This window comes from Mesoplodon densirostris, chromosome 18, assembly GCF_025265405.1.
Source record: "Mesoplodon densirostris isolate mMesDen1 chromosome 18, mMesDen1 primary haplotype, whole genome shotgun sequence".
Taxonomy (NCBI): Eukaryota; Metazoa; Chordata; class Mammalia; order Artiodactyla; family Ziphiidae; genus Mesoplodon; species Mesoplodon densirostris.
The window spans coordinates 39,745,003-39,770,808 of NC_082678.1; the positions used below are offsets into that span (position 1 = coordinate 39,745,003).

The 25,806-nt window shown below is 42.9% G+C and overlaps 1 protein-coding gene across 2 annotated transcripts in view; it reads right to left on the reverse strand.

Moving 5' to 3' along the window:
- ARHGAP44 (Rho GTPase activating protein 44) overlaps window positions 1-17,223 on the reverse strand; it is a 148,526-nt gene extending 131,303 nt beyond the window's left edge. For both annotated transcript variants that reach the window (XM_060080743.1, XM_060080744.1), the window contains exon 1: window positions 16,861-17,223. In XM_060080743.1, the coding sequence (XP_059936726.1) occupies window positions 16,861-16,913 (53 nt within the window). In that variant the 5' untranslated portion in view covers window positions 16,914-17,223. The remainder of the gene's footprint in view (window positions 1-16,860) is intronic.
- Window positions 17,224-25,806: the final 8,583 nt, after the last annotated feature.

Genomic DNA, 25,806 nt, shown 5'->3' on the forward strand with positions numbered 1-25,806 from the left:
GGGACCAGAGTGAGCAGGTGTACAAGGAAGATTTCAAAGACAGGCAGTGGGAGAGGAGAGAGATATACTCTTGGTTATTCACCTGGGGCAGAGGTTCCCTTCCTCCAGTCATATCTAGGGGAACTTTGTGACTAGTTCAAGCTAATGAGATGTAAACAAAGGTGATATCTGTCAATTCCAGGTCGAGGTATGTAAGAGCCAGGATGCCATCTCTACATCCTCTCTTCACCTTTAGTAGAGACTGAAAGCCACATTGAGGTTGGGGGTGGATCACTGAATCATGCATGGAGAAATATCCTGGAAAGTCCCCTGACTCCCATGACATGTCACATGAGCTTAAAAGAAACTATTGCTATGTTAAGCCACTGAGGTTCCAAAGCTCAGGTGTTACCATGGCAGAGCCTAACATCCTAATATTGAGACAACATGGAAGACTCGAAGCTAGGAAAAGAACAAAATAAACCCAAGGAAATCAGGAGGAAGGAATTTAAAAGTTAAAGAAGCAGAATTTACTACAAATAGGAAAAAAATGCACCAATCAAGAGCTAACAAGAAAGAAATTTTTATAAAAATAGATTAAACCTAAAAGCTGATTAGGTGTGGGGGGAAGGAAACCCTCTAGCAAAGCTAGTCCAGGTGAGAAAAGAGAGAAATGCAAATTAGGCTGACAAAGGAGATACATGTATATACTCAAAAAAGATTCTATTATATTTTAAAATCACCACAAAATTAATGCTTTTCTTTAAAACAGGTTACTAAAATGACTCAGGAAAAGATAGAAAACATAAATAGTCCAATGATCACTGAAAAAATTGGGAAAGCTGTCAACGAACTACCTCCAAAAAATGTCCTGGAAAAGTCGTTTCGAACCTTCAAAGAACAAGTAATTCCTTACCTCACCATTGCACAGAAAAAGAAGAAAACGGACACTTCATTTTACAGTGTTATCAAAATGTGACAAGCTTAGCAGAAGAAAAAAATTCAGATGCACTCGTATATGAATACTGAATGCCAAAATCCTAAATAAAACAACTAAATCTAGCATTGCATAAGAATAATTAGCAAACCATAGTCAAATAAGATCAACTGCAGGAAGGCAAGGAGAGCTCAATATTAGAAAATCTACTGACATTCAAGAATGTAAAACACAAGGTCCTCATGTGCAGGAACTGTAGGAACAATCACTGGTGTATCCCCAGCCCAGAAAACAATGCCTGGAACATAGTAAGTGCTCAATAAATATCTGTGGCATAAATTATTGAGTGAATATATTAATAACTTAAGGGAGAAAAACATATGATTATCTCTAAAGACCATGATAATATAGTTAATCAAATTTAACTTTAATGCCAAAGAAAAACTCAAAGTAAAATACATTTATGCAGCATGTAACATGATTAAAAAATAAAATCTCTCAAACCAATTATCACGCATTTCCACAGAGGATAAGAAGACAGGGAAGTCCACATTTTGCCATTTATTCACCAATATTTTAACACTGTTCTACAAGTCCCAGACAATGCAATTAGACAAGAAAATAAAATAAATATAATACTGAAGAGGAAGAAGCAAAATTACTATTTGTATAAAATATTTATGATTGCTACCTGGAAAAATCAATAGACTCCATTTTTTTTAAAGTACTTAAAAATAATGAGAAAGTTTATGAAGGTGATTGTTTAAGATATACAAAAATCAATAACTTTCCTATATTCCAGCAATAAAGAGTAAGGAAAACGTAACAAAAGATTCCAAGCATTATGTCTACAGTAATGACAATGACAAATTACTTAAAGCACAGAAGCAAAATTATGCAGGATGCAAGTAGACAAAAACTAGTTTATAGGATCATAGACAGACTTGAATAAACATACCCTATTCCCAGATGGGAGAATTATCATACTAAATATTGCAAAATCGTCAGTTTTCCCCAACTTAAGGCATACATTTTAAAAAATACTAAGGAAGAATAAACCAAGGAGCAAAGCCAAAAGAATATAATCAACTTTTTTTTTAAATAAGAAAGCAATTTGTAAATTAGCTGTGATTAAGGCACAACAAGATTTTTAGGCAAAGCTGTTGAGTCCTAACTGCCAAGCCAAGGTGCTGCCCCAGATGAAGCTGAGATGAGGGGCCCAGACCAACTCCACTGCACCCCCCACCCAAAGCCTGGGATGCACCGATCCACCCCTGCTCACCTGGGCGGTAGAGCCCACCTTAAATCCCTGCCAACTGGCAGGTCAAAAGAACAAACCAAAATCCTAGAAACAGATACAAGTAGATGAAATCTTTTAGTACATAATAATGATGACATTTCAATACAGTGGGTATGAGTTACATCATTCAATTTGATATCACGGTAACTGTTTAAATAAAAAAAAAAGGAAAACTAAATGTGACACCTACGTGATGTCCCACACCAAAATTAAAGAATTTGATGAATTAAAGATTTGATGGCAAAATAAAATTATATAAATGGTAATGAAAATGTATAAATATTTATGTCATCTTAGGCTGAGAAAAGTGTTCCAAAGCATAACATTTAAAGCACAAACCAAGAGTTTTCCCGGACTCCCTCCCGGCTAGCTGTGGCGCATTAGCCCCCTTCAGGCTGAGTTCTCGCCACCAGCCCCAGTCCCCTCCCTGCGCTCTGACCGAAGCCCGAGCCTCAGCTTCCAGCGTCGCCCACCCCGGCGGGCGAGCAGACAAGCCTCTCGGGCTAGTGAGTGCCGGTCGGCACCGATCCTCTGTGCGGGAATCTCTCCGCTTTGCCCTACCCAGATCTTGGGCCTGAGTGAGCCAGAGTCCCCGAAGCGGCTGCTCCTTTAACCCTGTCCTGTCTGAGCGAAGAACAGACGCCCTCCGGCGACCTACACGGAGAGGTGGGGCCAGATCCAAAGCTGAGACCTGGGAGCTGTGAGAACAAAGAAGAGAAAGGGAAACCTCTCCCAGCAGCCTCAGAAGCAGCGGATTAAAGCTCCACAATCAACTTGATGTACCCTGCATCTGTGGAATACATGAATAGACAACAAATCATCCCAAATTGAGAAGCCAGGAGTCAGTGTTGTGCCTCTGAGGTGGGAGAGCCAACTTCAGGACACTGGTCCACAAGAGACCTCCCAGCTCCACATAATATCAAACGGCGAAAATCTTCCAGAGATCTCCACCTCAACACCAGCACCCAGCTTCACTCAACATCCAGCAAGCTACAGTGTTGGACACTCTATGCCAAACAACTAGCAAGACAGGAACACAGCCCCACCCATTAGCAGAGAGGCTGCCTAAAATCATAAAAAGTCCACAGACACCCCAAAATACACCACCAGACGTGGACCTGTCCACCAGAAAGACAAGATCCAGCCTCATCCACCAGAACACAGGCACCAGTCCCCTCCACCAGGAAGCCTACACAACCCATTGAACCAACCTCAGCCACTGGGGACAGACACCAAAAACAACGGGAACTACGAACCTGCAGCCTGCAAAAAGGAGACCCCAAACACAGTAAGATAAGCAAAATGAGAAGACAGAAAAACACACAGCAGGAGGGCCTCCCTGGTGGCGCAGTGGTTAAGAGTCCGCCTGCCGATGCAGGGGATACGGGTTCGTGCCCCGGTCTGGGAGGATCCCATATGCCGCGGAGCAGCTGGGCCCGTGAGCCATGGCCGCTGGGCCTGCGCGTCCGGAGCCTGTGCTCCGCAACGGGAGAGGCTACAACAGTGAGAGGCCCACATACCGCAAAAAGGAAAAAAAAAAAAAAAAAAAACACACAGCAGGAGAAGGAGCAAGATAAAAACCCACCAGACCTAACAAATGAAGAGGTAATAGGCAGTCTACCTGAAAAAGAATTCAGAATAATGATAGTAAAGGTGATCCAAGATTCTATTTCCAAGATCCAAAATCTTGGAAATAGAATAGACAAAATGCAAGAAACAGTTAACAAGGACCTAGAAGAAATAAAGATGAATCAAGCATCGATTAAAAACACAATAAATGAAATGAAAAATACTCTAGATGGGATCAATAGCAGAATAACTGAGGCAGAAGAACGGATAAGTGAGGTGGAAGATAAAATACTGGAAATAACTGCTGCAGAGCAAAATAAAGAAAAAAGAATGAAAAGAACAGAGGACAGTCTCAGAGACCTCTGGGACAACATTAAACGCACCAACATTCGAATTATAGGGGTTCCAGAAGAAGAAGAGAAAAAGAAAGGGACTGAGAAAATATTTGAAGAGATTATAGTTGAAAACTTCCCTAATATAGGAAAGGAAATAGTTAATCAAGTCCAGGAGGCACAGAGAGTCCCATACAGAATAAATCTAAGGAGAAATACGCCAAGACACATATTAATCAAACTGTCAAAAATTAAACACAAAGAAATCATATTAAAAGCAGCAAAGGAAAAAAAACAAATAACACACAAGGGAATCCCCATCAGGTTAACAGCTGATCTCTCAGCAGAAACTCTACAAGCCAGAAGGGAGTGGCAGGACATATTTAAAGTGATGAAGGAGAAAAACCTGCAACCAAGATTCCTCTACCCAGCAAGGATCTCAGTCAGATTTGATGGAGAAATTAAAACCTTTACAGACAAGCAAAAGCTGAGAGAGTTCAGCACCACCAAACCAGCTTTACAACAAATGCTAAAGGAACTTCTCTAGGCAAGAAACACAACAGAAGGAAAATACCTACAATAACGAACCCAAAACAATTAAGGAAATGGGAATAGGAACATACATATCCATAATTACCTTAAATGTAAATGGACTAAAATGCTCCCACCAAAAGACACAGACTGGCTGAATGGATACAAAAACAAGACCCATATATATGCTGTCTACAAGAGACCCACTTCAGACCTAGAGACACATACAGATTGAAATTAAGGGGATGGAAAAAGATATTCCATGCAAATGGAAATCAAAAGAAAGCTGGAGTAGCAATTCTTGTATCAGACAAAATAGACTTTAAAATAAAGAGACAAAGAAGGACACTACATAATGATAAAGGGATCGATCCAAGAAGAAGATATAACAATTGTAAATATTTATGCACCCAACATAGGAGCACCTCAATACATAAGGCAAATACTAACAGCCATAAAAGGGGAAATTGACAGTAACACAATCATAGTAGGGGACTTTAACACCCCACTTTCACCAATGGACAGATCATCCAAAATGAAAATAAATAGGGAAACACAAGCTTTAAATGGTACATTACACAAGATGGACTTAATTGATATTTATAGGACATTCCATCCAAAAACAACAGAATACACATTTTTCTCAAGTGCTCATGGAACATTCTCCAGGATAGATCATATCTTGGGTCACAAATCAAGCCTTGATGAATTTAAGAAAACTGAAATTGTATCAAGTATCTTTTCCTACCACAATGCTATGAGACTAGACATCAATTACAGGAAAAGATCTGTAAAAAATACAAACACATGGAGGCTAAACAATACACTACTCAATAACGAAGTGATCACTGAAGAAATCAAAGAGGAAATAAAAAAATACCTAGAAACAAATGACAATGGAGACACAATGACCCAAAACCTATGGGATGCAGCAAAAGCAGTTCTAAGGGGGAAGTTTATAGCAATACAATCCCACCTTAAGAAACAGGAAACATCTCGAGTAAACAACCTGACCCTGCACCTAAAGCAACTAGAGAAAGAAGAATCAAAAAACCCCAAAGTTAGCAGAAGGAAAGAAATCATAAAGATCAGATCAGAAATAAATGAAAAGGAAATGATAGCAAAGATCAATAAAACTAAAAGCTGGTTCTTTGAGAAGATAAACAAAATTGATAAACCATTAGCCAGACTCATCAAGAAAAAAAGGGAGAAGACTCAAATCAATAGAATTAGAAATGAAAAAGGAGAAGTAACAACTGGCACTGCAGAAATACAAAAGATCATGAGAGATTACTACAAGCAACTCTATGCCAATAAAATGGACAACCTGGAAGAAATGGAAAAATTCTTAGAAATGCACAACCTGCCAAGACTGAATCAGGAAGAAATAGAAAATATGAATAGACCAATCAGAAGCACTGAAATTGAAACTGTGTTTAAAAATCTTCCAACAAACAAAAGCCCAGGACCAGATGGCTTCACAGGTGAATTCGATCAAACATTTAGAGAAGAGCTAACACCTATCCTTCTCAAACTCTTCCAAAATATAGCAGAGGAAGGAACACTCCCAAACTCATTCTACGAGGCCACCATCACCTTGATACCAAAACCAGACAAGGATGTCACAAACAAAGAAAACTACAGGCCAATATCACTGATGAACATAGATGCAAAAATCCTCAACAAAATACTAGCAAACAGAATCCAACAGCACATTAAAAGGATCATACACCATGATCAAGTGGGATTTAATCCAGGAATGCAAGGATTCCTCAATATATGCAAATCAATCAATGTGATACACCATATTAACAAATTGAAGAAGAAAAACCATATGATCATCTCAATAGATGCAGAGAAAGCTTTCAACAAAATTCAACACCCATTTATGATAAAAACCCTGCAGAAAGTAGGCATAGAGGGAACTTACCTCAACATAATAAAGGCCATATATGACAAACCCACAGCCAACATTGTCCTCAATGGTGAAAAACTGAAACCATTTCCACTAAGATTAGGAACAAGACAAGGTTGCCCACTCTCACCACTTGTATTCAAATTAGTTTTGGAAGTTTTAGCCACAGCAATCAGAGAAGAAAAGGAAATAAAAGGAATCCAAATCAGAAAAGAAGAAGTAAAGCTGTCACTGTTTGCAGATGACATGATACTATACATAGAGAATCCTAAAGATGCTACCAGAAAACTACTAGAGCTAATCAATGAATTTGGTGAAGTACCAGGATACAAAATTAATGCACAGAAATCTCTGGCATTCCTGTACACTAATGATGAAAAACCTGAAAGTGAATTCAAGAAAACACTCCCATTTACCATTGCAACAAAAAGAATAAAATATCTAGGAATAAACCTATCTAAGGAGACAAAAGACCTGTATGCAGAAAATTATAAGACACTGATGAAAGAAATTAAAGATGATACAAATAGATGGAGAGATATACCATGCTCCTGGATTGGAAGAATCAATATTGTGAAAATGACTCTACTACCCAAAGCAATCTACAGATTCAATGCAATCCCTATCAAACTACCACTGGCATTTTTCACAGAACTAGAACAAAAAATTTCAAAATTTGTTTGGAAAAACAAAAGACCCCGAATAGCCAAAGCAATCTTGAGAACGAAAAACGGAGCTGGAGGAATCAGGCTCCCTGACTTCAGACTATACTACAAAGCTACAGTAATCAAGACAGTGTGGTACCTGGCACAAAAACAGAAAGATAGATCAATGGAACAGGATAGAAAGCCCAGAGATAAACCCACGCACATATGGTCAATTTATCTTTGATAAAGGAGGCAGGAATGTACAGTGGAGAAAGGACAGCCTCTTCAATAAGTAGTGCTGGGAAAACTGGACAGGAACATGTAAAAGTATGAGATTAGATCATTCCCTAACACCATACACAAAAATAAGCTCAAAATGGATTAAAGACCTAAATATAAGGCCAGAAACTATCAAACTCTTAGAGGAAAACATAGGCAGAACACTCTATGACATAAATCACAGCAAGATCCTTTTGGACCCACCTCCTAGAGAAATGGAAATAAAAACAAAGATAAACAAATGGGACCTAATGAAACTTCAAAGCTTTTGCACAGCAAAGGAAACCATAAACAAGACCAAAAGACAACCCTCAGAATGGGAGAAAATATTTGCAAATGAAGCAACTGACAAAGGATTAATCTCCAAAATTTATAAGCAGCTCATGCAGTTCAATAGCAAAAAACAAACAACTCAATCCAAAAATGGGCAGAAGACTTAAATAGGCATTTTTCCAAAGAAGATATACAGACTGCCAACAAACACATGAAAGAATGCTCAACATCATTAATCATTAGAGAAATGCAAATCAAAACTACAATGAGATATCATCTCACACCAGTCAGAATGGCCATCATCAAGAAATCTAGAAACAATAAATGCTGGAGAGGGTGTGGAGAAAAGGGAACACTCTTGCACTGCTGGTGAGAATGTGAATTGGTACAGCCACTATGGAGAACAGTATGGAGCTTCCTTAAAAAACTAAAAATAGAACTACCATATGAACCAGCAATCCCACTACTAGGCATATACCCTGAGAAAACCATAATTCAAAAAGAGACATGTACCAAAATGTTCATTGCAGCTCTATTCACAATAGCCCGGAGCTGGAAACAACCTAAGTGTCCATCATTGGATGAATGGATAAAGAAGATGTGGGACATATATACAATGGAATATTACTCAGCCATAAAAAGAAACGAAACTGAGCTATTTGTAATGAGGTGGATAGACCTAGAGTCTGTCATACAGAGTGAAGTAAGTCAGAAAGAGAAAGACAAATACCGTATGCTAACACATATATACGGAATTTAAGAAAAAAAATGTCATGAAGAACCTAGGGGTAAAACAGGAATAAAGACACAGACCTACTTGAGAATGGACTTGAGGATATGGGGAGGGGGGAGGGTAAGCTGTGACAAAGCGAAAGAGAGGCATGGAAATATATACAGTACCAAACGTAAGGTAGATAGATAGTGGGAAGCAGCCGCATAGCACAGGGAGATCAGCTCGGTGCTTTGTGACCGCCTGGAGGGGTGGGATAGGGAGGGTGGGAGGGAGGGAGATGCAAGAGGGAAGGGATGGGGGAACAGATGTATATGTATAACTGATTCACTTTGTTATAAAGCAGAAACTAATAAAAATAAATAAATAAATAAATAAATAAATAAAATAAAAAATAAAGCACAAGCCATAAATTAATAGACTTGAGATCACGAAATATTATAAATGACATAGAACAAAATATAAAAGGCAGAAAAAGCTACAAGGAGATGTGCATGGCATAAGACAAACCTTGTATATGCTTGTTAACAATTACCTAAAAGTCAGTAAGATAACAGTTATGAACATGACTTTAAACAAGTGGGGCAAAGGTCTATGCAGGCAACTCAGAAAAGGCCATGAATGTCCAGCAGACATAACAAATGCTCAACCTCACTAGAAATTTGAGAGGAGAAAAGAGAAGGTTTTGGTTTTATTCAGGTAATTAACAAAGTTATAATATTAGTTGCTGATAGAGTTGGGGAGAAGAAATTAGCAATTCTTCTGAGCATGAAAATAGAATATGTGTGTGTGTTCATATATATAAAACATACATTCACAGTCTTAAAAACTTACATATTCTTTGGACCAGCAATTCTATTTCTAAGACTTCATCCTAGGAAAGTAAACCCATAGGATATATTTGCTACATGATTACCAAAGGAAACCAGAGGACTCTAATGGAATATTATATAGTTGAAAAATTATGCTGGAGACACACAATTATTGACATGGGATGATATTCAAGATGAAGGAGAAGGGACTTCCCTGGTGGCACAGTGGTTAAGAATCCACCTGCCAGGGCTTCCCTGGTGGCACAGTGGTTAAGAATCTGCCTGCCAATGCAGGGGACACAGGCTTGAGCCCTAGTCCGGAAAGATCCCATATGCCACGGAGCAACTCAGCCCATGCGCCACAACTACTGAGCCTGCGCTCTAGAGTCCACGAGCCACAACTACTGAGCGCATGTGCCACAACTACTGAAGTCCGCACGCCTAGAGCCCATGCTCCGCAACAAGAGAAGCCACCGCCATGAGAAGCCCGGGCACCTCAAGGAAGAGGAGCCCCTGCTAGCCGCAACTAGAGAAAGCCCGCGCACAGCATTGAAGACCCAGCACAGCTAAAAATAAATTAATTAATTTTTTAAAAAAAAAGACAAAGGAGGAAAAATCAGGTTGCAAAACAGTACACACCAAATGGTCTCTAGCTCTTTAAGAATAGATATACACCTATGAAAAAACTTGGAAGACCATATCCAAAATATTCACTGTGGTCTCCAGGTAGTGAGATTATTGGTGATTTTTTTTTTTGCCTTTTTGCCCACCCATGAGTTTAAAACTTTTCTACAATAAACAAGTATCACTTATGCAACCAAAAAGAAAGTTAAAAAAAAGTAGATTGAATTCTGTGGGAAAATAAACATTTATCCTAAAAATAAACCCTGAAGTTGGAAAATGAAAGCAAAAACATCTGCTTCCTGGACAGAAAGGATAGTTTAAAATTGCTCGACAGCCACACACTTCCCACAGGCAGTGGGGTGCCAGGTGCCAGCTTGCTGGGAAGCCCTGCACCGAACAGGAGAGCCCTAACTCTCCCCGGCTCCCCCCAGCTTCTTTCCAACCTACAACTAACTTCACACGGAGCTGAAGCCTCAGGGTATTATCTGCTGTTGTTATCAAAATAGCATTTGAAATATATGTTGTCATTATCAATATAGCATTTGAGTCTCTTGATTATCAATAAAAGAGCTCCTTACTTATCCCCTCTAAAAGGAACAACCATAAATTAAATGACTGTTTTGCTCACATGGCTACGGATTCACTCTTTCTAGAGAAGAAAAATTGGTCCTTATCACCCATCATGAAAAATGCTAATGACTACTGATACATTTCTTTGCTGGATGGCCACTGGGAGGGGAAGTCATTAATTGCTGTTGAAAGGAATGTCTCCCTCGCAATGACTTGCAGGCCTGGGAGAACAGAATTCTGCAGGAAATTCTGAGGACTGAGGGCTGTACAGCAAGGAGCTAAGAAGACAGGAGCAGAGAATATTCCCTCCAGATTCGCTAGCCCGTTCATCAGTTTGTGAGTACATTCTGTTCTCTGTCACACAGACACACCACAGCAGGTGACCAGACACGGGCTTCCATAAAACTGATGAAAAACTTCGCTTTGAGACCTCATAAACGTGCACCTTGGAGGACAGGATTGGGTCTGCCCAGCCCTGCTGGACTCACAGGAGGACGTGGTCCCACTCACAGGGAAATAGAGGTGGGAGCCAAGCATTCCAATGACTCATTTGCAATGACCTTTCCATGATGCCCTATGGATTGGATCATGGCTCTCGGGAGGCCTGCTGATGGGCAAGGCAGTGTCTCAGAGACACCTTCAAGGAAAAGATCCTCGCTGGCTTCGGCTGCTTTGGCCCAAGCAAAAACTGCCTGCAGCACCAGCGCTCCTAGAGGCTGCTGCATCCTCAGCATCTATCTGGGTACCACTGGCGACTGCAGTGACATCCTGAGAGCTGCACAGCAGCAGTGATGCTCAGCCCGGCTCTGCACCAGAAACCAAGCCCAATCATGGTGTCAGGCTGAGCAGTCTAGGAATGGAAGACGGGGGCTGTGCAGAGCAAACTTGGCCTTCCACTCACCAACTCACAGACTTGAAAACCAAAGAATCCAACCCCACCAGCCCTGCTCCCGCCCTTCCATGCCTCTCTCTCACACTTCCAGAGCTCCTTGCCTACTCCTGGGCTTCTTGAATGTCCCCCGTTTTGCACGAGAGCACAGAGCCCACTGACGGCCATCAATGGGCAGCAGCCCTGGGAATCTAAGAAGCCCCTTACACTTAGGAGGCCAGGGTTTTTGGAGAACTGAATGGGCAAGAAGCAGAAAATGACAAGGAACCTCACCGACCATTTCTTGGGCACTTGGTATAAGCCAGGCTCCCTTTAACTCTTTTTTTTTTTTTTTTTTTTTTGCGGTACGCGGGCCTCTCACAGTTGTGGCCTCTCCCGTTGTGGAGCACAGGCTCCGGACGCACAGGCTCAGCGGCCATGGCTCACGGGCCCAGCCGCTCTGCGGCGTGTGGGATCTTCCGGGACCAGGTCACGAACCCGTGCCCCCTGCATCGGCAGCCAGACTCTCAACCACTGCACCACCAGGGAAGCCCTCCCTTTAACTCTTAACAGTCTTCTGAGGCAAGGGCTACTGTGACCCCCACTGTGCAGATAGAAAAAAAAACCCTCCTCCTCACCAGGTCCAAGTGTCAGTTTTACTTCCATTTTCTCGGTCACTTAGCAGGTCTCTGAATCTCAGCTCAGGGAGACCAACCAACCAATTCCACCCAACACAAACCAAACACCACTTGCAAGAAAAATACTCTATGCCTTTCAGGATGCCTCTCAATCCAGCAACCAATAGACTCTCCTGAAGGCAAAAAAAAAAAAAAAAAAAGGCAATGTAAGTCAGGCATGAACTAGTTCCTCCCTTAAATCTTGCTCTGTCCTTCCAAAGCCCAGCTGTGCAGCTGTGCTCACGCCTCTATACACCCCTTCCCACCACAAAATGAAAGAGGCCCGGTGTCAGGAGCCTCTTGCATCTTTGTCTACGATGCAGGGATCTCTTGCTCACTCATGCCTTCAGCTGCCAAAGAATTTCAGAGAACAGACTATACACCAGGCGTTAGGACAGTTGTCCCTGCCTTCGAGGAACTTAAAGTCTAGTGGGAAAGGTAAACAAGACGAGACAAAAACAATGAATGCCTTGTGGACACAGATTCCAAGAGAAAAACAGGGATTTTGTTTACCCTGCACTGCAAGAGCCCCTGAACCAGCGCAGAGCCTGGCACACAGCAGGCATCCAATAAGCATTTACTGAAGGAAGGAAAGAATGAACGAATGCCACGTGCATACAACCCAGTAACAGTTATAGCATATGCCCGAAGCTACTTTTAGCCACTATTTATGGAGCATATGCCCTAGTGCTGAGCACGATGTTGGGTGCTTTTCAGGGGTAATCTCATGTCCTCATTGCCACAATTACCACGTTACTGTTACCGAGTCCAAGCTCGCGCTGCTCGCCGCATGACAGGCCAATAAATGGAGAGACGAGTTGATGGGGCAGGGAATAATGACTTTATTCCGAAAGCCAGCAGACCCAGAAGATGGTGGACTCGTGCCCCAAAGAACTGTCTTGCCTGAGTTAGAATTCAGGCTTCTTTTATACTAAAAGGGGAGGGGGTAAAGCCAAACACTTCCTGGTTCCCATCAGCCTCCAGAGGGGAGGTGTTAATTTCCTCCTCCCTGTAGTCATTCACTGGTGGGCCTGGTCAGGATGTCTCCTGTGAGCTAAACGAAGGTATTTTAGCTTAATGCTCATGACTTGGGAGGCAGGGTTCCCAGAGGTGGGCCATTATGTGTAATTTAAGCTTATAGGCAACATCCCTTTAGTGATTGACTTGTAATAGAACACAAAGGGTCTTCCTTATTACATTACCACAGTGCAACTCTTGTTATGCCCATTTTGCAGATGAGGAGACTACGGTGCAGATTTCAGCTCAAGATCCCGTAGTCAGTAACCAACCAACCAGATCCGTCGCACTCAAAAGCCGGTGCTAGCTGGAACCATTAGGCACACGGTGGTCCAGTCTTGAAGGGCCAGGGATGCTTCCCAGAGGATGAGCTGAAGTGAAAGGAGAGGAGAGAGCCCAAAGCAGAAGGAATGTGTGCAAAGACGGGAGAAGCAGACCAAGGAGGAGATGAAACTCTTCCCACTTGCTGGCACCCTCTCCATGGAGAGGTGAGCACTTCAAGAGGAAATACTATTAGCTCCACTGAGTACGTGTAAGCACGGCAATTCCTACATTGTTAAAGGGACTGGATCTGACCTCTGGAGGTTTTATATTCAGAAGACCTCCAAAACCTGCAACTTATGGAAGGCGAGCTGGGTGAAGAGCCGTGAGGAAGGGCACCGCTCCAGCCCCCCTCTCAGCCTTCCCTCAAAGACAGGAATGTCGTCACTTCAAAGACACACAAGGACAAGAATCCAGCGGCTTTGTTAAAGCCACTCCACTAGGGGGTCCACCAACCCCACACCTAAATTCCAAGCGTCCAATCCTATTGCTTCCACGGATTCAAGAAATTAAGAAGCAATGTTAGCATCATGCCTCACTACATTCTCAGTAAGACAAAGGCTGCCCACCCCCCCTTATTTTTTTATTTTATTTTTATTTTTATTTTTATTTTTTGCAGTACGCAGGCCTCTCACTGTCGTGGCCTCTACCGCTGCGGAGCACCGGCTTCGGACGCGCAGGCTCAGCGGCCATGGCTCACGGGCCCAGCCGCTCCGCGGCATGTGGGATCCTCCCGGACCGGGGCACAAACCCGCGTCCCCTGCATTGGCAAGCGGACTCTCTACCACTGCAAGGCTGCCCCTTTTATTTACCTGCATGGACCCTACAGTAAACTCTTTTAACCTTGTCAGTAAACATGAACTGAGCACCAACTGCCTACAAGGCACTGTGCTATATACAATGAGCATATAGTGGCAGTCTATACCTTCTGTGGTACTGTATTTGTAAGTCAAAAAAAAAAACTAAGAGCATTTCAAAGAGTGATGAGTGCTGTGACAAAAACCAACAGGATGATGGGCTGGAGCGTGAAGGAGGGAGGGGGGCCTCTCAAAGGCCTTTGAGCTAAGACCTGGATGATGAGGAAAAGGCAATATGGGAAGAGAAGACCCTCAGCTGGGCAGGGAAAGTGGGAAACAGCTCGAACAAAGCCCCTAGATGGACATGAGCTTGGTGTGTTTGGGGCAAGGAAGCCTATCGTGGCTGGAGCACAGTGGAGGAGGGGCGGGCAGGCGGGTGGGCGGAACAGAAGGAGTATGGAAAGACAAGGAGGGGGTCAAGTCGGACAGGGTCTTGTAGACCCCTGGAAAGATTTGGGGCGCTCGGTGCACTGAGACGCCCCTGGAGGCTTTCAAGCAGCAAAGCGGCACAAACTGGTTTTTGCTCTAAAAGGTTCACTCAGAATGTCACCAAAATGGATACAAGCTAGTGATACTCAAGAGTGGGCTGGCCCCCACTTTACCCGGTGCAGGACACCCCGGATGCCATCTGATGAAGAGCCAGAATTCATCCACACGCCAGCATCCACCAGAGACGCCATAAACAAGTGGAAAGTACCTCTTAGTGACCAGCTGCTTGGACTTCCAAGAACGTGCTTTCAAATTAGTAAGACCACCTGGTACCTATTCTGAAACCCAACTTCCTCCCTTTTCCCTTGGTCATTACATCCATGGATGAGGGTGGAAATCAGGTTTTATGCCCAAGGCTCGTAAATCTTACCACTTCAAAACAAGTCCTGAAGAGAGAAAGAGCTGTGTTTCAGGGGTGCCAGGGAGGAAGCGTGAACACCTTGTTAACATTTTGCTTCCAGCACCAAAGTGACACCCCAAGACCAAGTGAGAAGGGCAATCCAAGTCTACGGTCAGGGGCCTCTTGGTCACGTGGTTGCTCTGGTGCGATGACCTGATGACAGAGGCCAGCCAGCAGAGTGATGCAGAAGTCAAGTCACTAAAGACATGTCAACTCAACTGTCATCTGCTAAACAACCCAGACAGGAAAACACTGTTTCCGCATCCAACATATCCAAAGGCAGCCTGTGTGAAGCTATATCTGTGGCAATACCATGCCAGAAATCTGGGCTAATCTGCCTCTGCTATTCATAAATTCTCCCCCATGTGAAAGCACATGTGTTTGGGAAAGGAAAATGCATCCAAGTCAATTTTAGACATGGTTACTTGGAAACCATCTGGCGTCCCTGGAAGCATACGAAGCCACCACATCCCCTGCCCTCAAATGCCCACCGTAATTAGGGCAGTATGCTTACATGGGCATTCAGTGTCCCCAGTTAGGTCCCCACTCCCGCCCTACCAAATGCCAGTTCGGGCTCCATTTCCCACCCAAGAAAGGTATTGGGTTTCTTGGTAAACCTAGCGGAGGGCCCTCGATGTGTTGAGCTCGCACTTGAACTGCACCCAAGGTTGGTTCTCTGCTTTCCGCCGCCGGCCTTAGTAGGGCACACCTGCATTCCTTGACCACAGCAGCAACAGAAATCCCTCCCCAGGGACATAAGTTCCACGAAAAATCCCCTCTACCTAACCACCCTGTGTGCAGAGCCTGTCGAGCTTTGGAAGAGAACCACCAGAACCCTTCTGTAACATCAATAGAGGCTGGCACCCCGCGGAGCATCTTCTGAAGACACTAGCCCAGATGTAGCCCATTTTCACCGCGATGACAGCCACAGCCGGCTGGGTCTCGCAGCGTCCTAGGGCCTGGCTCTTCCTGACTGTGAGGCCTCGGTCCCCCTCCCCTACCTGGCTGTGATCTTCTGCTTAACTCATCTTCCAGGGGAGCTGGGCCTCCATTTCCGCGGCCTCCCTCCCTCCCTGCGCTGAAACCTGTCTCAGAACCAAGCCGACAGCAGCGCCATTCCACCAGCACCTGCCCTGCCCCCGCTCCCCCCACCCCTGCAGATGCTCTCGCCACCACCTAACGCCTCGACAAACCCGGCCAGGAGAGAGATGCAGAATCTCATACGGTCAGAGCCCCAGGAAACAAACACGGCAGGAGGGGCAGGCTCGGCTCTGCCAAGCCGACCAGGCCCAACACTCCCCCGGACCCCCGAGAAGCCCCGAACTCGGCGCAAGGGAAAGCATCTTCGCAGAGCGACCGCGGTTCGGCGGCCTCCAGCGCCATCAGAGCGAACACCTGTTTCCAGGAAGCTCTGGGGCCAGAGGGAGAAGGGAGTCCCGGGGAAAGGCAGGGAGGACGAGGTGAAGGGGCAGCTGGGGACGCAGGTAAAGGATGCGTCACAGTTTGCGCTTGGAAGCCGGAGCCCCGGAGCAGCGTTGCAGAGCATGGGAAGGGGTCCGGGAAGTTCAAGGGAGGAGGGCTTGCGCCCGCGAGCGGCGCCCCGAGGGGACGAGGGCCGGCAGGGAGCGAAGGGCGGAGGGCGGGAGGCCGGCGCGCCCGCTCCATCACCTGCGCGCCCGGCGGATGCAGGCTCGCAGCGCACCTCGGCCCGCGGCGGCCAGCGGGTGACCTACCTGCCCACCGTCTGGTTGGCCAGCTGGCGCATGCGGTTAAACTGCTTCTTCATCGTGGCCCCGCTGGCGCGCTAGCCCGGGAGCTGGGGAGGACGGAGCAGCCCGGAGCCCGCCGCAGGGTTACATGGCTCCCGCGCGGAGCCTCCCGGGCGACGGCGACGGCACTGCGGAGCCTCCGGAGCCGTCTGGCCCCGAGCGCGCCTCCCTCCCGGGGGCTCCACCGCCTACTCCTCCTGCCGCCGCGGCGCCGGCTGCCGCATCCTCCTCCTCACACGCGCCGCGGCGCCTTCATCCCAACGCCCGGGCCGCCCTGGGCGCCGCCAGGTCCGCCCCGGCTGCTTGCCCCCAGCCCAGCTCCGGCGCGGGACCCGGGTCTCCGCAGGCTGGCTGGCCGGCGGCCGGGGGTCCCCGCTGCGCCTGTGCGGAGGGCGCCGTGCATTCTGGGACTTGTAGTTCCGCGCCCGGCGCCCACCTTTCCTCTGCCCGAAGTTTCCACGTGCGGCGGGGCGCGGAGGTGGGCGGAGGCGGCGTCGCCGGCGGCTTTGCCCTTAGCATTCTAGGAAGGGAAAGGTTTTCCTGCTTTATAAATAAAGTGGAACCGAGAATACAACGGCACATTAAGAGCACCTGTCTTCCATTGTCTCTTTTTTAAAATGAAATACAGGTGACGTACAATATCATGTTAGTTTCAGGTGTACTACATAATGATGTGACATTTGCATACATTATGAAATGATCACCACCATAAGTCTAGTAACCATATGTCCCCACACAAGTTATTACAATATTACTGACCATATCCCTTATGCTGTATGTTACATCCCTGTGACTTATTATATAACTGGAGGTTTGAACCTCTTAATCCCCTTCACCTCTTTCGCCCGCAGCCCCTCCACCCTCGTCTCTTCTGGCAACCACCTGTGTGTATTTTAAGTGAACGGGAGGCGTCGCTGCTTTGAATTCACAGGAGGAGGAGTTATGCCAGCAGGAACAGGGCTCATAAAGTTGCACCTGATTAACATTGAGGGGCGAGGTTAAGCTTGGGGCACAGGGGTTGATGGTCAGATTTTGAACCAGGCATAGTTTGCATCCCAGGAATTTGATCCTCGCTTTTCACCAAACCTAGTAGGTAACCAGAAGTCAATATAATGATAGTGGCATCGTAATCACGGGCCGAATTTGACCAGGACAACTTTTTTGTGTGGCTTACATTCCGCCTGCAGCGTCCTACACAGCGTCGTACACACAGGGGCAGCCCATTGACCTCAGCTGGCTCTTGAAAAGGGCTCGTTGACTTTCTGCAGCCTCTATCCTTAAGAAAACAAAGGTGATTGCAGTTAGGTTTCATCATGATCTACCAAGTAAGAGCAGTGTTATTGCGTGGTAGGGTCTTTGGATCAAACCGATATGAGTTTATATTAGAATTCCAAATACCAATTATATAACCTTAGGGGAAAATGCACACCCTCCCTAAGCCTCAGTTTTCTCATCTCTAATAGAGAGATAATACTGCATGAGAAATAGCAAAGTTAGAGAACTATTTGCTAAATTACCAACAATCAAATAACATCTAAATTTCTATGTAGAACATTATGTCATCTTCATTTACTATAAATATGATTATTGTGAGTGCAATAGAGAAAAATGCTATTCCTACAACAGAAGTACTAATGTGATAAATGAAAGAACTTTTTTGAAACGGGATACGTTGCATACGTTGATTATAGTTGCAAGATGTCCCAAATATGGTTCTAAGTATCTTGCTGGCCAGCTGAACAAAAAGAAGATGGTTTGAGGCATGTCTTGGCTGAATGAACATGAAATCTTTAATTAGTTGTGAATTTAGCCTCAGCTTATTAGGTCAGCAGCTCTAGCCAATTAGTAAGTGAAAGCATTATTTTCTTTCAACAGTGTTATGTCTATAATATCAACTTAATTTTTATACAAACTGAAGTTATCTCCATTTTGAGATTTTTTTTAAAAAACCAAGGCACAGGGCTTCCCTTGTGGTGCAGTGGTTGAGAGTCCGCCTGCCGATGCAGGGGACACGGGTTCGTGCCCCGGTCCAGGAAGATCCCACATGCCGTGGAGCAGCTGGGCCCGTGAGTCATGGCCGCTGAGCCTGCGCGTCCAAAGCCTGTGCTCCGCAACGGGAGAGGCCACGACAGTGAGAGGCCCGCGTAACGCAAAAAAAAAAAAAAAAAAAAAAAAAAACTCAAGGCACAGCACCTTTTCATATGTATAAATAATAGTGAGGCCTTAAGGGCACTGGCTGACTTTTAGTAGCACTGTCTCTGATAACGTCTAGAACCTCACTGTCCAATACAGTAGCCACCAACTACACATGGCTATTGAAATTAAAATTCAGTAAAATTTAAAATGTAGTTCCTCAATCACCCTAGCCACATTTTAAGGGCTTCATAGCCCCATGTGGCTAGGGGATGCTGTACTGGACAGCACAGAACTCTGGTAGACCACTCCAATATCATGCCAGACCCTGCCTTCAATTCTGAGATATTTCAGTTCAGTTCTGCTTCTCCACAAAAGACAGCCTACCGTGCTAGAGTGTGGTCCAATAATAGTTTATAAACTGGTGGTTTCTTCACAAATTTCTGTTCTCCTATGAGCTTTTCCTGCATTCAGCCGGGGCTTTTTCTGCTTCCTACCCCAGGGAGGGGATGACAGTGCAGAAAAAAAGAGCAAGGAGCATCAAGACTACTCTTTTGATCTTTCAAAGCAGTCTTCAGAAACACATGTGAGAGAGGAGGGCTTTAAAAGAAAGGGGTTTGCAGTTTCAAGACTATGGGCTTTGGAATGTTAATAGTCCGTGCCATTAATAGCAGAGTTTGAAGAATATCCTATCCTTCCTATTCTAGATAAAGAACCCACAAGCTGTGGGGTGCTGAAGAAGATGATAGGGGAGTGGGAGGGGAGAGAGGGAGATGAAAAGTAGACGATGAGTGTGCAGATTTTATCACTTCAAAAATGTCACTGCCTTCCCTATAGGAAGGGATTATACTTCCTCTTCTCTTTGAGGTCAAAATCGATCATGTGATTTTCCTTGGACATAGAATATGCACAGAAGTGATTTTTGTCACTTCAGAGCAGAAGTTTCATTTAGAGATCCTACTCCCTTCTTTTTTCACTCTGCCATGAGACCAGCAATGAGCCAGGTAGGGGCTGCTATGGATCACAGTTGTGGTGATCCAACTGGAATGAAAAGCAACACCTTTGTTGTTGTCAGAGGTTTGGGGATTGTTTGTTCCTGCAGCATCACTGAATCTAAGCTGACTACTACAGAGGGAATCTCTGAGAAAGTGACTTTCCCCTTGCCCTTCCTAGGGTCAAAACTTAAGTTGGGTAGAGGCAGGTTGGACGCAGATATATCATACAGCTTTAGGTCATACAGCAAAGGTCACAGAGAGCCTCCTTGTGAGAGCCTGGAGCGCCCAAAACACAGTGCTGTGGTGGCTCCAGAGTTCCCTGCACCAAGCCACATGCAATGAACATGTGTGTGCCAGGAGGGCTTACAAAGGTACCAGAAAGAGCTGGACGTTATGCTGCTGGCATCAAAGATGATGAGAACGCAGCAATGGCTGAGGTGTGGAATCAAGAAGCCCCAAAGTACTCTGACATTTAATTTCTACCACCAGAAGAATGGACTGAAAGTTTCAGTTAAGTGCATTTGAAGAAGACAATGAAAAGGAGGAGAAGGAGGAAGAGGAAGAGGAGGAGAGAGGAGAAGGAAGAGAAAGAAGAAAGAAAATTCTATTTTATACCTGACTTTGATCTATGGAAGGATAATACTGCCCGCTCCTATGGACCTTAAATGTGGCCACGTGACTTGCTTTGACCAACAAAACAGGGGTCTCTTACTTGCTTCAACAATATGGTAGTACCATTTATCTGAGATCCATTTCCTTTGAAATCTGATATTCCATTTGGGAGTCCCTGAATTAGAGTGGTTTTAGCATCTTAATCCTCAGTCCCAGCATTGGCTGGAGCTGCCCTGTCCAACTCAGGAGTCACTAAAGAAAAATGGTTATTTAAATTTAAGTTTAAATTAAGTTCAATAGAATTAGAAATTTAGTTCCTCAATGACACTAGCCACATTTCAAATACCCCAAAACCACACATAGCTTGTGTCTGCCATAATAGATAGTATAAAATAGTGCATCAACGTCATCACTGAAAGTTCTATTGGACAGTACTGGCCTTTAGAACAGAATTCAAAATACAGGGTCCAGATACCATACGGTATCACTTATATGTGAAATCTAAAATATGAGACAAATGAACATACTTACAAAACCGAAACAGACTCACATAGAAAACAAATTTATGGTTACCAAAGGGTAAAGGGGGTAGGGGAGGGATAAGTTAGGAGTTTGGGATTAGCAGATACACACTACTATATATAAAATAGATAATCAACAAGGTCTTACTGTATAGCACAGGGAACTATATTCAATATCCTATGATAAACCATAATGGAAAAGAATATGAAAAAGAATATATATATATGTATATATATGTGTATATATATATATATGTATATATATGTGTATATATATATATATATATATAAAATCACTTTGCTGTACACCAGAAACTAACACAACATTGTAAATCCACTCTAGTTCAATTTTAAAAATTTTAAAAAAAACAAAACACGGTCCACCAGAAGAGAGAAAACAGAACAGGAAGTGACAAGCTCACTGTAATTATGGCCGGTCATTTTATCTGACCTCTCCATGGTATTCTTTCCTCATCTATTATATGGGGGTTTATAGCCCAAGATCTCTAAGCCTTAAGTTTTGGGAAATCAACCAACTGACCAATCTACTTGCTCAATAAATTGCTGTTGGCCTGGATATGCTTAAGCCTTCCAGGATTTAACATGTCCAAAGTTATATTCAGTGTTACGCTATAACTGAAGGATATTATTATGCTTTTCAGATTCCAATCACCTTTATACCAGCAAGTATAAAACTTACACCATTAAAACATATCTGTTAGTCCAAAGTATCTTTAAACAGGATAATAGATGTTCCCATCTTGGGGCATATCAACTCCAATTTTTCAGCTCTCCTTGGATCTATATCTTTGCCAGAACCTTATCATGGACAGAGTGTATTTCCCTACCTAGTAACTTTGGACTTGGTTATGTGATGGCTTTGGCCAATGGCATGTGGATGGAAGGGACACGTGCCACCTCTACCCAATGTATTAAGAGGCTTTCTTCACCTCTGTCAGTGCCATAAGATGAACTTCCCTGAGGGGACTATCTGTCTGTCACCTTGGGCTCCAGAACGAACAGTTGTTGAGGCAGGCCTGATACGGACCACAGCTGAAATTAAGGGAGTAATTGATGAACTCATTATAGGGCGGGCTACTTTAAAAGACAGATAAAATGAATAGAGCTAAAGAAAGGGAAAAAGAAGAAAAACGGAAAGGCACAACTTTAGGAATGAGAAAAAGGATTTAATCACAGATGCCCCCAAAAATTATGAGAATACTTTTGCAATTTTATGTCTACTTGTTTCAAAGTAAGCTCTTTTTTCACTAGGAAAATATATATTACTACAGATGTTTTTAAAATAGGTAGCAATGGGGACTTCCCTGGCAGTCCAGTGGTTAAGACACCATGTTCCCAATGCAGGGAGCACAGGTTCGATCGCTGGTCTGGAAACTAAGATCTGTCATGCTGCACAGCACAGCCAAAAAAAAAAATAGGTAGCAAGACCCCTATGTTCATAGCAACACTATTTACAATAGCCAAGACATGGAAACAACCTAAATGTTCATCGACAGAGGAATGGATAAAGAAGATGTGGTACATATATACAACGGAATACTACTCAGCCATAACAAAGAATGAAATAATGCCATTTGCAGCAACATGGGTGGACCTAGAGATTATCATACCAAGTGAAGTAAGTCAGACAAAGACAAATACCATATGATATCACTTACATATGGAATCTAAAATATGACACAAATGAACTGACCTACAAAACAGAAACAGACTCACAGACTTAGAGAACAGACTTGTGGTTGCCAAGGGGGAGAGGGTAGGAGAGGGATGGATTGGGAGTTTGGGGTCAGCAGATGCAAACTATTATATTCAGGATGGATAAACAACAAGGTCTTACTGTATAGCACAGGGAACTATATTCCATATCCTGTGATAAAAACATAATGGAAAAGAATACAAAAAAGAATGTGTGTGTATATATATATATATATATATATATATATATATATAACCGAATCACTTTGCTGTACACCAGAAACAACAGTGTAAATCAACTATATTTCAATAAAATAAATTTTAAAAAAATAGATAAAATAGGTAGCAAGAATGAGTAGACCAAGAACACTGAAAACATTGGAAAAGTTGTTACAAAACAACACTCCCCAAAGTAGTCAGGCTCAGATAATTTCATTTATTTAAAATATATCTATTTCATTTATTTAAACTATAAATTTATTTCAAAGATTCAAGAAACAGATCATTCTTCTGCTATTTAAAGTGTTCCAGAGCACAGAAATAAAGGGAAAGCAACTCAGTTCATTTTATGAAATTGGCCTAACCCTGTAACCAAACCTGATGAATGTAGCACAAACATGAAACAAACACAAAAACAACAAACCAGTATCTTAAGAATAGACATAAAAATTATGAATAAAATTAATCCACTAATAGAATGTTAATGAATAAAATCTAACACTATATGTGTTTACATATAAATGCAGATACATTTTCATGGTATTTATTGAGGAATGAATAGTGCAGATAAATTAAAAAGTAAAAACCGTGCCTACTCTTACTAACCAAGATAACATTATGAATTTATAAATATATTTCAAAAAAGGGATCACACTTGTTAGGTCAATATGTTCATTCCCATCTTCTGTTATTTTAAATATCTCTGTGATTAACATGGTGACTAAAACTTTGCACATATACTTTCTTAAGATCAAAATTAAAGAATTAGAATTTCTGCATCAAGATACACACCACTGTATATAAAATAGATAAACAAGGACCTACTATATAGCACAGGGAACTATATTCAATATCTTGTAATAACTTATAATGGAAAAGAAACTGAAATATATATATGTGTGTGTGTGTATATATGTATGTATGTGTATATATACATATATATATAACTGAAACACTTTGCTGTACACCTGAAAATAACACATTGTAAATCAACTAGAGTTCAATTTAAAAAGAGAATTTCTGCATCAGAGTGTGTCATGTTTTCAAGTTTATTCTTGTATTACCAAATTATGTTCTAGATTAAAAAATGGAAACATTTTGCAGGCCCACCTACCATGCATAAATGTTCTATTTTCCCCACACCCTGACCTATATGGGGTATTACCACTTTTAATAATCCTGCCAGATGAAGAGCTAAGAAGTAGCATTATAGTGCTATTTTAATTTGCAGGGTTTTTCTTTTTTATCAGATTAAATATTTTTCTCACATGTTTCACGGCTATGAGTGTTTCTTCTTCAGTTAATTGCTCACTGCTTCATGTCCTCAGCCTGGTTTTCTCTTATGGCGTTCCATATTTTCTTAGTGATACTAAAAAGCTCTTTTGTTATATTAACTATACTAATGCTATTGTATCTTATGGCAAATGTTTCCTCTAGTTTGGCCTTCCCCCTTTTAAAATCTCTAATGTTGATTTTTGTCTTCCAGGAATTTTACATTTTTCATGTGGTCAAATCCATCAATCTTTTCCTTTATGTTTTACACCCTTAGTTTAATGCTTAGAAAGTCTACCCTATCCTCAAAGGGTAGAAATATTCAATTGTATTTTCACCTAAGCCCTTTCATGTGTTAATTCTCTTTATTTAGAATAAATTCTAAATTCAACTTTGAGGACCAAAAAGTTAACTAGAGCCAGTAGTTTTGATTCATTTCTTCCTCTAAACTCATTCTGAAATAATTCAAATATGTGTGTGTGTGTGTGTGTGTGTGTGTGTGTGTGTATGAAAAATTCTATTTCACTCGTGGAAATTAGGGAAACGTCCTACTTGCTACCTTGGCAGAAAATAGTACCAGTGATTCTGAGTCAGGGAAGCTGTCCAGGAAAACGTTTCTATGTGTGGTAACCTTTTGGGGGAAAATTAAACAGAGACCAACACCATCTCCGATAGACCACTGCCCCCACCATCTCAGCCACCAAATCCTGACTAACCAGACCTCTCTGAGAATGAACACACACACACACACACACACACACACACACACACAAAGACTGAGTAGTTCAATGTAATAGTAAAGATGATGATGATGCCGACAGTGATGATAGCAAGTGATGCTGAAGATAGTAATAAACCACATAGCTAAGCAATACTGTAAGTATCTCAACACTCATTACCTTGTTCAATCCTGAAAAGAACTCTGGGATGAGGGTTTTATTACACCCATCAAATAAATCAAAGCTCAGAGGCTTTCTGTGAATAGTCATTCAAGTGCCACCACTGGGATGCAAACCCAGGTTTTTCTAGTTCAAATGCCTGTGCTTTTATTACCGGTTATTACCTCCATAACACAGGGAGGCGAATCTGAGAATTCAGAGAAATGTCCTCCAGTGAAAAAGTTAAGCAGGAAGTAAGGGAACTATATTTTTTAAAGTCTAATTTGTATTCTTGGTGAGAACAGAGAGAACATTGCTTTAATATGACAGGAGCTGGTTGCCAAGAAAAAGAGCCATATTAAACAAGAAAGAGTTCTTGGATAAGAAACATATGACTTCCAAACTAATGAAACTCAACAGAGGCAGGAAATAGCAGATTTGGCACTGCCCGAAGCAAAATTGGTGCATTCCAACATGGGCTGGAAGAAAGCTCCCCAAAATTCGGAGGAAAAAAGTAGATAATTCAATGAAATGAAAGGAAAAGGAAGAGAGACATGGAATCTT